The sequence below is a fragment of the Abramis brama genome (assembly GCF_963993115.1).
Source record: "Abramis brama genome assembly, chromosome: 17".
Lineage (NCBI taxonomy): Eukaryota > Metazoa > Chordata > Actinopteri > Cypriniformes > Leuciscidae > Abramis > Abramis brama.
In genome coordinates, this window is record NC_139979.1 from 19,476,442 (window position 1) to 19,493,788 (window position 17,347).

The following is a 17,347-nucleotide window of genomic DNA, read 5'->3' on the forward strand; positions in this document are numbered from 1 at the left end:
AATGACATCGCGCTTTGTTGAGACGTTCAAAATAACATTTCTGACAGATACGAAAGGACTGGGCCATAAATCGGTGAGTTGTTTATTTTATACAACGGGAACAATGTTTTTTTTAAGAGTAATCCCAGGTTACCTACAGTATCTGTAATTTAATAATACCTGACGTCTCGGAGACTCGACTGGGGGAGACATTCGCCCTTTGCTAACGGGCGGATTCCGCCAAACTACCACCGAAGAAGCGCGTGCCGCCCTTCTTCGGCGCTTCTCGCTCGCTCGCGCTATGCTTTCAATGTTTGAGCGCGACCGAGCACCCACAGCGGCTGCACTTTGAACACATAACGGCCAATAAACCAAAGACTGTAGTTCTGTAAATATATATTTATAACATATGAACTGTTGTTTAGTTAAAGCTAGCATGCTAAAAGCTAGCAGGCCAGCAGAGCCCGCTGGTTGAGGCTGTTGGCTAACCGGTGTTAGTTAGCTTGTGTCGGGTGCTGCGATCGTGCTGCTGTCCATCCAGATCCTCCAAGTGTAACACAAGTTTGGTGGAAGAGAGAAACCCTTGTAGTCAATTAACCGGTTTTGGTGTTTGCTATAGACATCGTTAATGGTGTATTATCATTATAACTGAAGTTCGAGAGATTCATTAATATCGGTTGTTTTATGACATTAACTATTATTTATAAAGTGTCCTATGACTGATTTGCAAATCCGTTATTAGTGATTTTACATCTGCTTTTTGACAGTACTGTCTAGAAGGCAAAAATGACGTTTTAGTAATGTAAAAATGTATATAAATATAATTACAGCTCAATATGAAGTATTATACCATTTTTCATTTTAATTATTAACTTAATGAATACTATTGTTTCCTGTTGAACACACTAATATTTGGTGATTGTTGGGTATATCATCCATTGCTGGATCTGTTTAGAGACCTGCCTAACTTTACCTGATGACCTTTTTTTATATTGTTGACCTCGTATTGAAGAAGACAAATATTGGTCAAACTGAAAATCAGTCTATCTGTAACTATTACTGAATAAATTGGCCAGGTTAACCTTACTGACATAAACTATACAGGTCATTGCCTTCTAGTGAAAGGAGGGATTATTTCATATCCCAATTTTGCAGATTTTGTTTTTATAAGTACTTAAGTATCAAAAGTAAAAAGTAAATGTCAGTGCATTGATTGAATGTGAGATTGAATAAGTGCACTCAATAACGTCCACAACGATTTTGGACACCCAAATGGCTGTTCCCTCAAATAGTGCCCCATTTAAAGTTTTTTGGCTTTTAGTATGAATATGTTAGCCTTACTGTTATCTATAAGCTAGTGTCCTCCCAAACAATGACAAAATTCGCATTTAGAAGAACAAACCCAACGTTGAAAATGAAAATCAGGTTGATGTCAGAATCCAACGTCTGACGTTAATCTCCAATTTTGGACAGAAGTTGTATTGTGATTGAAAATGAAATCGGGTTGACATCAGAAACTAACATCAGTCGGGTTCTGACGTCAGTCCGACATTCATTTCCAACCAAAATCATCCCCTGACTGACGTTACTATTTTCCACTCAAGGACCTTGACAGAATTGTAGTTGAGTAAAAAGCACGATATTTGTCTTTCAAATGTAGTGAAGTTAAAGTAAAAAGTTTCCAGAAAAAATAATACTCAAGTAAAGTACAGATACTCAAAAAGTGTACTTAAGTACAGTACTCAAGTAAATGTACTTTGTTACTGTCCACCTCTGAGATTTTGTTGTTTACATACATTTAGGTGCAGCTTTGTTTTTCATATGTTTATGACTGTCAAGATGATTTTGACTCCCATAAGCTTGCTCTGTGACATTTCAGCTGTAATTATTTAGTCTTTTGTGCTGTCTTGATAAATGATGCTGAGTGAAACTAATGAGTATGGCTTTGTTTTTACCACAGTTTGCACGTCATGTAGCGCTCAGCCCCCTCTTGATAACACTGATAACATGCTGTAAGGACATTTCACTTGCCATCTGCAATGGAATGTCTATTATTTCACATTCAATAACACATTGCGTTAATAACACGCACGTTCCTTTCACATTCTTTCTTAAAACAATCCAGTCCATCCTCTTCCTGTCACCTCATGGAGGTGTGGCATGCAGCCGAATCAGCCAAAAAAGCATTGCTGTTTTTTTAAGTAGCAACGCCAAAGGCTGCATTTATTTGATCAAATAGTAATTTTGTGAAATATCATTACAGTTTAAAATACATGTTTTCAATTTCAATATATTTTAAAATGTAATTTATTCCTCTGCTGGCAAAGCTGAATTACTCCAGTCTTCTCTTTAGTCTGATATTCTGATTTGTTGCTCAGGGAAGATTTCTTCTTATTCATTTTTTTGTGGAAACTGAAACTTTTGAAGATTCTTTGCTGATTAGAAACTTCAAAAGAACAGCATTTATTTAAAATAGTAACTTTGTAAATTTCTTTGATCAATTTAATGCAAAAAACAAAACAAAAAAACCTAGGCCTACATTAGACAACTTTTAAAAATGATTATTGTAGGTAAAATAACTTTAATCCTTATAAGTAAATAAATGAAGACTGCCAAAATATATTTTTCTAATAATCACAATTACTTAATATTATAATGTTGAATACAATAATCTTGTCTAAAAAAGTATGGATTGAACTTTCTAAAAGTTATCTTTCTCGTTTTTTGTTAAATGAATGTTAATGGGATAGTTCACCCAAAAATGAAAATTCTGTCATCATTTACTCACCCTTAAGTTGTTCCAAACCTGTATGAATTTCTTTCTTCTGCTGAACACTAAAGAAGATATTTTGAAGAATGTCGGTAACTAAACAGTTGATGGACCCCATTGACTTCCATTGTATGGAAATACAAAATACTATGGAAGTCAATGGGGCCCATCAACTATTTGGTAACAAACATTCTTCAAAATGTCTTCTTTTTCAGAAATTTCATTTTTGGGTGAACTATCCCTTTAAGTGCTAAATATTTATTTGAAAGATTTAGTAGGATTGCTGCAGTTTATTTTTATTTGTACATTTTCTGTTGCATCAAAAGAGGGCGCTGTTATTGCAATCAGACCTTCAACATTTTATCCTTTTATCAAATGTTTTCATTTCTTGGCTTTATATAAATGTGTATTATTGTTTTATATCATCAACATATTCTTGTTTGTTTCGAGCAGCCATGGAGTCGTCTTCAGTGTACATGTGCTTTCCCTGTTATCGGGAGTTTCCCACACTAGAGGAAGTGCTTGCACATCAGATGACCTGCACTGCAGAGACTCCACAACTCCTGCCCAATGAGACGCCCATCGAGGCTGCAGCTGCCGCTGCTGGTCTGTCACAGGTATACACACACTTCACCCCTAAACTAATTCAAAGGTTTATCTTTCTGATTAAACTCGTCAGCCCACATAGGAAGTCATCTCTTTCCTAAGAGTCACATGACATAGATGGATTTGTCAAATTCCTTCTCATTAAATAATAATTTTTCTTTGTGGTGTTACTCAGCGTTATCTCTAAATGGGGTGCATTAACATGCGTTTCCTGAAAGCCAGGGAAAAATGTAATCTATTTTATTCCCTTAAAAACCCTTGAACTCGTAACTATAATTATCTCAAATAGACTAGAAAATTTGAAGAGCAGCTTCCCGTAATCCTGAATGGTGAACTGAAAGGATATGTAAAAGGATCATTTTGTAAGCGTATGTTTTTTTTTTTGCGCAGCTTCTAATTTGCCTCTTCACTACAGGGGGGAAATTAGGCACTTGAGATTCTGTCTTTTACGATCTGATGTGAATGCACTTTTACTGTAGTTGTTGTAAAAACACTCAAGTTTGAATGTGTTTATAATGATTTGAATTGCTCCCTTCAAGCTAGTTATTAGTCACAGTTGAAAAAGACATTTTCTGTCTTTCTGCTTTTTAAACAAGTAGCAAATCACCACAAAAAAGTGAATCAAATGAGAAAATGTGCCTTTTTCATTATTGCGTTGTTACAGACGAGGCCTCCCACACAACTATAACTATAACTTTTATTTTCATTTTTTTTATTTACTTTTTTTTTTTTTTCACATTTATATTTCTTTGTGTATATTATATGCACACACACAGAAAAATAAATGTATGTTTTTACACAGATGTGTACATTTATTAGGTGTATGTATGGAAACAAGTATGAATATTATAGATTATTGACAGACACATTACCAAACACATTTTAAAAGTGACATTTATTATAATGGGTTTATGTAAATATTGTTTTAAGTTCTAATATTTTTAATGTTTTCTAATTATTATTAAATGTTAATATGCTAAAAATGCTCTTTTGGCCTGTTGTTAGGCCTAATTTTATTCCCAGAAATTGAAAAACAACAACAACTATTTAATAGATGCAAATAGAAGTAAAACCCAATTACAACCCAAGAAACAATTTATTGATTTTCAAGTATATCCAAAAGCAAGACCCACACTTATGACTCAGACACAGAGCCAAATGAGGACATGAGGTGACGTGAAGATAGTTATTTTTTTTGTTTTTGTTTATTTAGCATTAGTTATTTTATTACATGTTTTTATATCAATAGTTTTCACCTTATTTTTAGTATTATATTATAATGCTGCTCCATATCAGCTGGTGGACGAGACGAGGCTGCAGTCTGTTCTGCCCATTCGCAGTGTCATCGTCTCTTTGACTTTGTTTTTAGATCTCCATCTGCTCTTATCTCATTTGAAACATCCACGCTGAAAATAGATACAACATAAGTGCATCTGCCCATCCGGTTTATGGATGTCCTCAGCAAAACCTCACTGTCTCTCTGAGTCATCCTCTCTACTCTTAATACCCTCTCATCAAGATGGCTTAAGTGGGTGCTTAAACTATTAAAAAAAAAAAAAAAAAAACACACACAAACAGTTTTGTGCCATGTCAGTTCAATAGGCTGTCGCAGCCGGTTGCATCAAATGACGGTAGCACGGACCCCCACGCCGTGCCCTTAGTAACAGTGAATGTTAGCTTGAATTGAGTGTGACATGAGCTAACTCTTTCATTCGGCAACTGGGTGTTTCCTTTCTGTGACTGTGTTCAGGGAGAAGTTTAATCTGTTTGTACTTTTTAGTGTATATAAAATATTAAAGGAGTTGTACAATGCTGGTACAAGAGGACATAATGTCCACACTGAAAAGCTGGGAATAAAATCTAATTTAAACCTGCAATTTTTTTTTTAAAATTTAATAATTTTTACAAACACGTCAGTATGTTTTTAGACTCCCTGGAGAATTTATAATAAGTCTATGACAAATTGTCTAGTATCAATGATAAAGAGAAGGAAAAATCGTTTTCAAATGTTTTAAACGCATGTGTGTAATTTTAATTCATATAATATATATCAAAATGAATTATAGTTCAGAAATCAAAACATGCAAATCCTAGAAGGGGTTTATTCAATTAATTGTAGTTAAAAGTAGCATTTTTAACTGTATTAAAAAATAAAATAAAAATCAAACTAAACAAATGACCATCAGATCTTTGACCCAAATTCCCTCTACAATTGTCATAGCATGTCATCAGATAACTTGATGTACAGACCCTTTCCAAAAAATTAGAATATCATGGAAAAGTTTATTTATTTCCATAATTCCATTCAAAACGTTAAACTTCCATAGATTATACAGGGTGGGCCATTTATATGGATACACCGTAATAACATGGGAATGGTTGGTGATATTAAAGTCCTGTTTGTGGCACATTAGTATATATTAGTACACACCACCCATCTTGAGGAGTTTGCCCCCTCACATATACTAATGTGCCACAAACAGGACTTTAATATCACCAACCATTCCCATGTTATTACGGTGTATCCATATAAATGGCCCACCCTGTAGATTCAGGGCCCACAACTTAAACAATTTCAAGTATTTAGTTGTTTATTTGTACATAATTTGGGCTTCCAGCTCATAAAACCCACGAAAACAGGATTTCAAAAAATTTGAATATTACATGAAATCACACAGTAATTACACAGTGATACCATGATCATTGAACCAGGTTTTGGTTCTTTTGGCAGTGTGGGCAGGTGCAAATCCTGCTGGAAAATGAAGGAAGCATGAAGTGCTCTGAAAATGTCCTGGTAGACGGCTGCGTTGACTCTGGATTTAATAAAGCACAGTGGACCAGAGCAAATTTTGCATCTCATTTGGAAACCAAGGTCCCAGAGTCTGGAGGAAGAATGGAGAGGCACACAATCCAAGATGCTTGAAGTCCAGTGTGAAGTTTCCACAGTCTGTGTTGGTTTGGGGAGCCATGTCATCGGCTGGTGTTGGTCCACTGTGCTGTCCACTCAACGCAGCCGTCTACCAGGACATTTTCAGAGCACTTCATGCTTCCTTCAGCAGACAAGCTTTATGGAGATGCTGACTTCATTTTCCAGCAGGATTTGCACCTGCCCACACTGCCAAAAGAACCAAAACCTGGTTCAATGACCATGGTATCACTGTGTAATTACTGTGTGATTTCATGTAATATTCTAATTTTTTTAAATCCTGTTTTCGTGGGTTTTATGATCTGGAAGCCCAAATTATGTACAAATAAACAACTAAATACTTGAAATCGTTTAAGTTGTGGGCCCTGAATTTATAATCTATGGAAGTTTAACGTTTTGAATGGAATTATGGAAATTAATAAACTTTTCCATGATATTCTAATTTTTTGGAAAGGGTCTGTATGTTTAGTTGATGTATGTGTATGTTTTCTGTCATCTCACTAGGTGGCGATGCAGGCTATGTCCGTTCCCCAGATCCAGACTCAGACAGCTGTTGATTTGTCTACTCTGCTAGCACAGAAGAAAACTTTTCAGTCCGATGCTCCGCGTGTTCTGTACCAGTGCGCTGACTGTGAGGTTCTCTTTGATGCTCTGTCACTGTGGCAACAGCACCGCAAGATGGGCTGTTGCCTTGAGACGGGACCTGGTCCTGGAGGAGAACAGAGTGAAGAAACTCTCGAAACAGTAGCCCAAACGCTGCCTGGCCAGCCAGAATATGAGGACGCTGAGCAGGCACACGAACAGATGGAGGTGACAGAAGAAGGAGGACAGGAGAGCACTAGTCAAGTATTTGTGGAGGTTTCTGAAAGAGTTGCGACACCTGCGATCTCTCAGCAGGGCGTAGCAGGCGACAGTGTCCCCAATGAACCTCCAGAGGTCCCAGTCACCCAGGAAGCCCCCGTGGAGACCTCGGCTCAAGAGAACAGCCCTGTCACAAGGCGAAGGGGGCAGAAGAAGGCCAAACCCCCCTCCAGCTTGCTCTGCGTGGAGTGTGGACAAAGCTTCAGTATGGTTCCAGAGCTCGTGACTCACCGCAAGACTCAGCATGGCTTGAAAGACGCTCTACATCGGTGCACGGTGTGCGGAGAGGGCTTCCTCAACACCACTCTTTTCCTCTATCACCGTAAGCAGCACCGCTCAGAGGTGGAGGACGAACCCAAGCAGGCACCACCTACCATTCCACAGCTTTCCACAGCCATGCTGGAGGCCCCAGGCGAGGGACTTTTGCTTTTAGCCACAGCGGGAGAAGGCCAGAGCCTAATGGAGGTGACCACTCTGGAACAGACCATAACTGAGACCCCTGGAGCACATGTGGAGGTTGAGCTGGACAGTGATGGGATGAGAGGAACTGAGGCTCTCCAGACCGAGCAGGAACCTGCGGTGGAAGGCACCGAGATTTTGGTGGAGGAAAGAGACGGAGCTAAGCAGGACGAAGGGATGGAGGTGGTCATTGATAAGATGGAGATGGAAATGAGCACTGTGGTTGAGGAGACCCAAGCAGAGGTGGAAAGTAATGCCGCAGAGGTGGAAAGTAATGCCGCAGAGGAATCTGTGACGGGACCCTCCTCTGCTTTCCTCTGCCATCAGTGCGGATCTGTTTTCACTAGCGATCAGGAGTTGGCCACACACCGCAGAACCGAGCACGGCCTGGAGGCGGCGTTGCACACTTGCACTGAGTGTGGGGCTGAGTTCATGAGCACCACGCAGTTCCTGTACCATCGCCGGGAGCATAAGAACACAACTGCGGGACATCAACCCGCTGCTGAAGTGAAAAGCAGACTCTACCCTACTGCAGCTCCAGCTATTGTTGTGAAACCCAGAGACAGCGTGAACCTCAGGCAACCAGGTCAGACTGAGTGCACACAACACAATTCCAAAGAGACCTACTAAGTAGGATATCCGTACATGCTCTGTTGTTTGGGCGGTTTTTTAACTGATAATGTAACTCCATGTTTATGGTTCTAGGCTGCGCTGGGTCTTAAAATAGTCAGACCTGACTCTGAGTACATTAAGTTACTCAGAAGAGAACTTTTGTACAATTGAGAAATTGTTGAAAACCATGCTTAAAGGGCTAGTTACCCAAGTCTGACTTATTTACTCTGAATTATTTACTCACCCTCAGGTTGTTCCAAACTTGCATGAATATCTTTTCTTCTGCAGAACATAAAACATATATGTTGCAGAATGTTGATAACCAATCCATTTTGGTTGCTATTGTTAATTCCTTTTATTTTATTTTATGTATTATTTTATGTTCCTCCGAAGAATGAAATTTATACAGTTTAGAACAACTATCCCTTTGAGTAAACGTTTTAAAGTTACTGATTAATTATGTTTTTGAAAGCACCAAATTAATTACTTGAATCAGAGCTTTTCAGTTTGGGATCTGGGAGCTGTGTAATATTTCAGAGAGGGAAAAAAAAGTCATTTATGCAGAATAAAAAATTTGCATAGTCTTATTCTGCTTTATAGTGACTGATCAGAAACTATGATAATAATTATAACTATTTTATTCTATTTTACAGATACTATTGTAATAGAAAATAAGAAACAAAGTAATTGCTTAAAATGCTTAAAACAAAAAAGGAAATAATAGACTAACTGGAATAGAATGCATAGAGTCAGATTATTTTGCAGTGTAGCCAACTTTATGTATCTGGACATTTTTGATCCACAGCTCGCAAGAACATATTACATGTATGATGTTACACTACCTTTCAAAAAATCGTTTTTGAAAGAAGTCTTATGCTCAAAAAGGCTACATTTATTTGATTAAACAGTAATATTCTGAAATATTATCATAATTTTATTAATATGTGAAACTGATACCTGCTAAGTACTACAAATTTCTAGTATCTGATCGTGACAGATTGTGATATGGTACATTACTTAATCAGTATTTCACAATGTTCGAAATGTTTAAGCCTGTAACGTATCAAATGAATTTAATATTACATGGACAGTCTCTTCTGTTTAGATTCCCCATTAACCGTGTTTCTGTCAACAGCAGCAGCAGCAGCAGCAGCTGGAGACGGTGCCATTGAGGCCCCCGCCAAGCTGAGCCGTGACTGGTCACGCACCGCCCTGCCCCACGAGTGCCCACACTGTGGCCAGGGCTTTACACGACGCAGCCGCCTGCGTGAGCATGTGTTCCAGCACACGGGCGAGAAACTCTTCAACTGCAAAATTTGCAAAAAGAGCTTCCCAACTCCGGCCAACCTGCTGCGTCACAACCTGACCCACGGAGGATCCCGCATATTCAACTGCCCCCTCTGTGACAAGCGCTTCTTCCAGCCGACGTCACTTAAACGGCACATGCTGATTCACCAGGGGAAACCCCAGGAACGCAGGGTCAGAGGCAGAGGGAAAGGCAAGGGACAGTCAAGTGATGGGCGTCTACACATCTGCCCAGAGTGCCCTGCCAGCTTCAAGTTTGAGTCCCAGCTGAAGAGTCACAGGTCTGTGTTTTACCCAACAATCTAAATTCATTATTTGCTCACCGTCATGCATTTCTTCTGCAAAACAAAAAAATATTTTTTTAAAATTAATTGTTTTTGTCTGTGCAATGAAAGTGAATGGGGTCCAAAAAAAAAACACTTTCAAAATATCTTGTTTTCAAACAGATCAAACAGCCTTTTAGAATGACACAACTGTCTCTTTTAATATATTCATCCTCCTCCATAGCTTGTTCCCAGAGTTGATTGATATTAAATCTGACTGTAAATAGAGATGAAAAGGTATAAATAGTCAGCAAGAACCTAAATTGTCTGGCGATGCTTACAAATCCGATTTGGTTTTCAAATCCGATCTTTAGGAGCGACTGTCCGCACTGTGATTTAGCAAGTGATGAAATCTGATCCGTTTGTTCAGACGGTGTAGTCAGTATCCGATGCATCAACATGGCTTGCTGGAGTAATGATGTAAGGAAGCGTCACCACGATGCCAGACTTTCTCAAACAACAACTCAAACTAGCTGTCAGTGTGGGAAGAGAGGACGGAAAGCTGCTTCTTCTCCTGTCTATCATGACAGCTCGTTGCGGTGCTGAACTATGAGGCGTGTGAACAGATGCATTTTGTGTATATAGTGAAAATGATGTATACAGTTGTAAACATGGAAAGTATTACGTGTGGGTTTTTTTTGTGTGTGCAACGGATAGGCCATTTTATTTGAATGGGAACTAAAGATGACACCAGACCAATCACAGAGATGTTTCTGTTGGTTAACAAGCTCTGTTCGTGCTCTTCCTTGTTATGGTCTGTGACCCTACAGGTTTTTCTGTACCAGAAACACTTTGCCTGTCAAACCGTACAACGTCAGGAAGAGGTCTCATTAGTCTCTTAGAGAAGTGATCAATTAAACAAGTCCCTCTGACATTTCTCACTGACTCCCATGTGATGTATTTAGCAATGCCTTCATTTGACAGCCAGTCAATGTGAATCTTGCAGAAATCCGAACAGGAGCACTAAACAGTCACCCTGGACATTTAGCATCTTACTGTTGTGTTTATAGGATGTGGCTTTGCTTTTGCTGCTGGAAAAATGATCAAATAATACTAAAGAAAAGGGTGGCAGATAACTGGGTCAGTAAGATTTTTTTTTAAAAGTTGGAAAAAAGTCAGCAAAGATGCATTAAACTAATCAAACTTGTCAGGAAATACAGTTTCAATAGATTTCTATTTAAAATAAGCGCTATTAATTCTTTTAAACTTTCAATTGATCAATGAATCTTGAAAAAACAAAATTAAGCAGCACAACTGTTTTCAACACTGATGATAAGAAATGTTTCTTGAGCACTAAATCAGCATATTAGAAATGAGTAGAAATTAATGAGGGGTGAGTTGAAAGATTGCGTGTTCCCAGTACAGAAAACACAAAAGAAATGTTGCTAAACATCATGCTAAGTTATATTTGAGAATAGTTCATCTACGAAAGGCTTTGTTGATGTTTTGACACCAATAATAGTTTTTCATATCCTTTTTTGGTTGTGGTTCTGTATTTAGTTTTTCTGCTGTTTAGCCATAAATTAATATGTAATTTGAATTATAATTGAAAAAATGTTCTTATTAAAATGTTTGCATAGCTGAACACTTAGGGAGCTGCTGATGGGGGAAAAATCAATAGAGTGAAAGCTTCTTTCTACTGAAGTACCTTAATGATAGTCTAGTGTGAGATATGACTCCTTCCCTTACACGATTACAGTTATTTCCTCTGTCTTTGGTGTCATCAGCATTTTGACTACATTTGAACATGCTGTTGAATGGGAATTACCCTGGTATAAGTTGAAATCTTCTAAACAAGTTCAATAACCAGAATTGCAGAATGCCCTATTATAATACATTATGTAAGATTATAATGCCTGTCTAATTATTTTAAACTCTATTCACAGGGGCTTTCATTACTGATTTTCTCATAATGGTCTGTGGCACAGGAGTAAAACACATTAATGCTGCATTAGTACAGGGCTATTATCTCTGAAACATCAAAGTTTCTTGATTTTCCAGAGCACTGATACAGCTAATAAGCATATGTCAGTAATTTACTGAAATTGCGTTCTTAATTGAAATGTCAATAATTAAAAATTCTTTTTTTTTTATTTTTTATTTTTTTATTATTTTACTGAGGGCACTGGTTAAGATGACATTGCCATGATTCTGAGAAGTAAATATGTCAGCAATAATTACTAAGGACCCTGGTGATTTGGATCCCAATGCGAGTGGGCTTTAAGACATTAATAGAGGCTGCCACTCTCCCGCACGCCTGTGTTTAATGACTTTACTTCAGATTAAAGTTGAAGCTGCATTATTTTTCCTTGATGTTAATTATACCTTTATGCGAGTGCATGACTGTGTGCCCTATGAAATGTGGGTGAATTCAAACGTGGCTTTTCTCGCATAGCGATTGTTTCTGGATTGGCTCCAGGGATTGCAAGATGCAGCCTTTCTTATTCACTTTCTCTCTTTTTTTCCCTGTTCTAGACTCCTACACACCAGCCATCCCTTCCCTTGCAGTGTGTGCGGGGAGGCATTTATACGACGCAAAGAGCTGGACCTCCACTCTCTCATCCACCAAGGTCAGCCTACAGGAAACAATTACACATTCAGCCTTTTGTCCTTACGAGCTCTCATTCACACACTATTTCTTTTGCGCTCATGCGTTAGGATTAGGGCTGTCGTTTGATTAAAAATGTAATCAAATTAATTAAACAACATACCGATTAATTAAATGAAGCACATATCAATATTTGCTGAGAAAAGGCTCCAAATGAAGATATTTCAAAGGCATTATATCATTGTGACAGACAAAAGCATTGAATAGACAAAATCAATGTATTGTCTGTATATAAAATGAATAATTGCATTATTGTTTTTATTATATACATAATAATTATAGTGAATATAAAATATATATATATATATATATATATATATATATATATATATGAAAATGTAATTTATTTGGTTAATATCTCTCTCTCACTCTCTCTATTTATTTATATATATATATAAATGTGTGTGTGTGTATATACCGCGTATACTAAATGAGGCAAGGGTGTTACATTCAAGCTATTTTAAAGCATGAAGAAATTTATTTTCAAGGTAAAAATATTGAAATATGTAATTTTGGTGATCAAAGATTAGTTTTAAGGGATCAAATGATTGACTACAGGGGGGCTTTAATTGTTTTATATATATAGGCTTCTAAAGCTACTTTTTGTAATAGCTATTCTATATATTGTATACAGTAAATGATCATAGACATCCCTAATACACTCACAAACTCACTCAATTCTCCACAGTTATTTCTGGGTTCATGTTTGTGTATCTGACCACACACACACCAACTCTTTGACAGACCTGTTAAATGAATGAGCTTTCATCGATTCCTTCCAGTAAATAGATGGGGTCAGAGGTGACATTGATCAGGATGGCTTGTATTGATAAGATCAGCTGCTGATCACTATCACCTCTGATCAGAGACTCTTACATGTATCAGTCCCCTGCCGCAGATGTTCCTCCCTTCAGCTAAGCAGAGGGAGAGAATGAAGCAGGATCATTTTTTTTGTATAGGTGTAAACAAGGGAGTTCAGGGTTGCTTAGTAGAAGCTTTTAAAAGCCTGTAAAGGTCAGTGAAGCAGTCACAGTCTGATAGTTTGAATGCTCTGCATCAAAACATCACATCACCCATGTGACCCCCATAAAGTGCTGTTATTTCTGTGTATGCGCTGTGCATTCTGTGAAATGTCTGTTTATCAGCTGCCCTCCCTCTGATTGGTGCTGTGTAAAATAGGGGGATCTTTTTGTGCGCTCATGTTTGTTGCTCTTTGTCTGCAGCCCTCTTTTCAGATAAGGAACAAACCATACGTGTTTGTTTTTATTCATTTGATAAGAAGCCACAGATGTATTTTTGCTTGAGTGTGTGTAAGGAAACGTGTGCATAAACATAAGTATCTCTCATGTGCAATACATCAGAAGCCAAGGACTAGAGGGTCTGTGTGGCTGTCCATTTCTCTTATTGTAGATAAGCGCTTTATATGTGAGTGGGGTAAGTTGGCCACTTTTAACTTAAGTTGTCCTCTAGTCAAGGAGAAATGAGAGAGAAGTAAAACTGTGACTATAACATATGACCATAGAAATTTGAATTCTCAGGGAAAAAAAGTCCATTGGCACAACTTTCCCCACATTAGTGGGTAAAATGTGTAATTTAAAGGGCTAAGTTGAATTGTTAGGTAATGTCAATGATACATATTTCAATAGCATTTGTTAGAAGAGCCTCTGGCACAGTTTACCCTGAAGCATCTGACACACTTACCCACAGCTACCATTTTGGATAAAATAGTTCATTTAATAATCCCAATTTTTTAATGGCTTAATGCATTGACATTTCATAAAGAACCTGGATAAATTTGCTTTTATATAAAATAAATGTTTACCTGCATGTAGAAAATGTACTTAAGCGTGCAAAAAATAAAAGCTTAATCCCTCAATCAATTATTTGATGGGCCCTTTCTAAATACGGTCATGTGAAAATAAAAGGGTTGCACAGTTGCTAGTTGTAGTATTTTTATGGTATTTTGGGATATCAAAAGCTGGACGAAAATACCACGTTGCGCATAAAATCTTAAAATGCATGTAAAGTGTATTTTATATCAATTGAGGCAGATAATTTGTTGTATCCATTAAGAAGACATGCGCGTAAACTACGATGGAAACACATTTACCAAATAAATTCCTTGATGCGCAACAATAAACTCGTGACTTTGTCTGAGCAGATCATATGATTGGATAACTGGACTAACCAGAAGACCAATTTCATTGCACAGCATTTCAAATGTTGTTTTAGTCATTCTGAAATGCCTGAGCCAAAGTCTGTTATCAAAATGAATTGGTATAATTACCTCCCAGAACTCAACTGTCTTTCACAATTGTGTTCCCACACATCAGGCATCCGCCTCCGAGCGAAAGATAACATGACGGTGTTTGTTTCATCTGTGCGCTCTCTGAGGTGAAAATAGTTCATTATGTTAGTACATTCCTGACTGCAGCATCTTCCATTTTTATTATTGAGAATTTGCACCAGTTTCCCATGAAGTGGTGATTTTGTTTTCTTGAACACATGATATGGAAATGGTGCTTTTTTTGCTAATTTTGTATGCGATATTCCAATTTTTCGTGACACATCTTACCCCGCTCTCAAACCCCTGCAATCCCTCTGTCTTTGTTTGTAGATAAAGAACCAAAGACGTGTCCTAACTGCGGCTCTCAGTTCCTGAATCAGACCGTGCTGGACACACACCTGCAGCGCTGCACGGGGGAGGAGACGGGACGCCGCAGATATAAAGGTCAGGGAAGGGGCAAGGTGGGAGGTCAGCTGGAGTGCGATATGTGCGGCCATCGCTGTGTGACTCAGGATGGTCTCGACCTGCATCGCCTCTCCCACACGGGTCAGACACCCCTGCGGTGCCCTCTCACCCCCTGCAGACGGCGCTTCGCCTCCAGTGCTGCTTTAGGGGAGCACCTCGTGGCTCACTGCTGTGGAGCATTAGGCAAAAGAAACGCCCCGCGCCGCTTCACCTGTGAGTTCTGCGGGAAGGAGTTTGCCTATGCATCCACCTTCACCGTTCACATGAGAACGCACACCAACGAAAGACCCTTTGAGGTACGTTTCTTTCAGGAAAGAGAGAACCTGAATGGCTCAAATATGTGATGTTTATTTCAATCTTTTGTTTAGGTTTTGTCATGCATAAAAGTCCTTTAATTTAAACATTTTGTCAATTTTAATATTATTCATATATATATTACCATTCAATATCATTAGTATAATCATAATGATATTACCATTACATATCATTAGTACATTTTACTTTTTCTTTTTGCTGAAAGAAATTAAAACTTTTATTCAGAAAGGATGCATTAAATTGTTTAAAAGTAAGAGTGAAGACCTTTATAATGTTACAAAATATTTCTATTTCAAATAAATGCTGTTCATTGAACTTTCGATTCATCAAAGAATCCTGAAAAAAATCACCATTTCCACAAAAATATTAAGCAGCAACTGATTTCAACATTGATATTAAGAAATGTTTCTTGAGCATCAAAGCAGCATATTATAATATTTTCTGAAGGATCATATGACTGAAGACTGGAGTAATGATGCTGAAAATTCAGCGTAGCCATCATAGAAATACATTACATTTATAAATAAATTAAAATATTATTTTTTTTATATTAAATTGCAATAATATTTCACAATATTACTGCTTTTAATGTAGCCTTGGTGAGCATTAGCATAAGAGACAAATAATATATTTTTTTAAAAGTGTAAATATTTAAAGAAATGTAAACCATAATTTAAAAAAAAAAATGTATCAACATAAATGAAATATGAAAACCTAAGCTATTAAATAGTTGATAAAATATTTTATGCTTATTTATTTGCTTTTATACTTATTTATTTACATTTACATGTTGCAAGCTTATATTTATCATAACATTTTTACGGCATACATTTTTTGTTTTTTCACAAGAATTTTGTCAGATCTTTGTAATAAAAATCATATGTTCATATCATTTTCATCTTGTCTACATCATCAGTCATAATCAGAAAATCTTTCATCATCAAAATATTTTCACACTTTCTCACATCTGTTTCAGTGCACTCATTGTGGGAAGCGTTTCCGGCAGCTTCCGCACCTGCAGGATCACGAGCGCATTCACAGCGGCGAGCGGCCGTTCACGTGCTGGGTGTGCGGTAAAAGCTTCAGTGTGGCAGCCAGGCTAACGGAGCACGCCCGCGTGCACAGCGGAGAACGCCCGTACGTCTGCCCTCGCTGTCCCACCGCCTTCCGCTCACGACCCAACCTCGACAAACACATGCGTCTGCACGCCAACGACCCCGTGGACCCTTCTGCACAGCTGGATGATGATGCAGCAGTACAGACCATCCTCTTAGTACAGGAGTCTGCCTCATCTTCACCATCCTCCTCGTCCGCCATGCCTGTGATCCAAGAGGGCATGTTGGTGGCAGAGGAAGGCAACTCTGTGGTCTTCCTGCACCCTAACATGTCCAGCATCACTATGCCCTCTATAAATGTTCCCAACATCTCTGTAGTGGCAGGTCAGGATGTGCCTCACACTATTGAGGTTATTTTAGAGGAGACTGTGTAAAGATGATGGGGGGGTATCAACCTAACATGATTTAGTTTTTTTTTTTGGAAAGGCAGATTCAGCAATAGATGAAAAACAGGTCAGGACTTAAGTCTATTTGTACGTGTGGATTTGTGAGAGAAGCCTCTTTGACTAGGATATATTTTGCTTTTGTGATATAGATGTACAAGGATTCAGCATCTTTACCCTGGAGAAAACAAAATCACAAAGCCTTTTGTAATTAAATTTGCCTCTGTAATTACGCTTTAATTTTACCTTTTCATTTGAGTATTTTATTTGCCTTTAATACAAAAAGTGGACCATCATTTGTGGTGTTAAATTTTAATAAAAAGCTTGAGCTTG

General features: G+C 37.9%; 1 protein-coding gene across 2 annotated transcripts; it reads left to right on the top strand.

Moving 5' to 3' along the window:
• znf574 (zinc finger protein 574) lies at nucleotides 1-17,347 on the top strand. 2 transcript variants are annotated; one of them, XM_084089489.1, is made up of 7 exons: nucleotides 1-73; nucleotides 3,203-3,366; nucleotides 6,786-8,187; nucleotides 9,349-9,799; nucleotides 12,317-12,411; nucleotides 15,067-15,497; nucleotides 16,493-17,347. In XM_084089489.1, exons 2-7 carry the CDS (start codon nucleotides 3,205-3,207, stop codon nucleotides 17,003-17,005), a joined length of 3,054 nt encoding a protein of 1,017 aa, XP_083945615.1. In that variant the 5' UTR covers nucleotides 1-73; nucleotides 3,203-3,204; the 3' UTR covers nucleotides 17,006-17,347. The 2 variants fall into 2 exon arrangements, with proteins under 2 accessions (XP_083945615.1, XP_083945616.1); XM_084089490.1 differs by having other exon boundaries at nucleotides 10-73; nucleotides 9,352-9,799.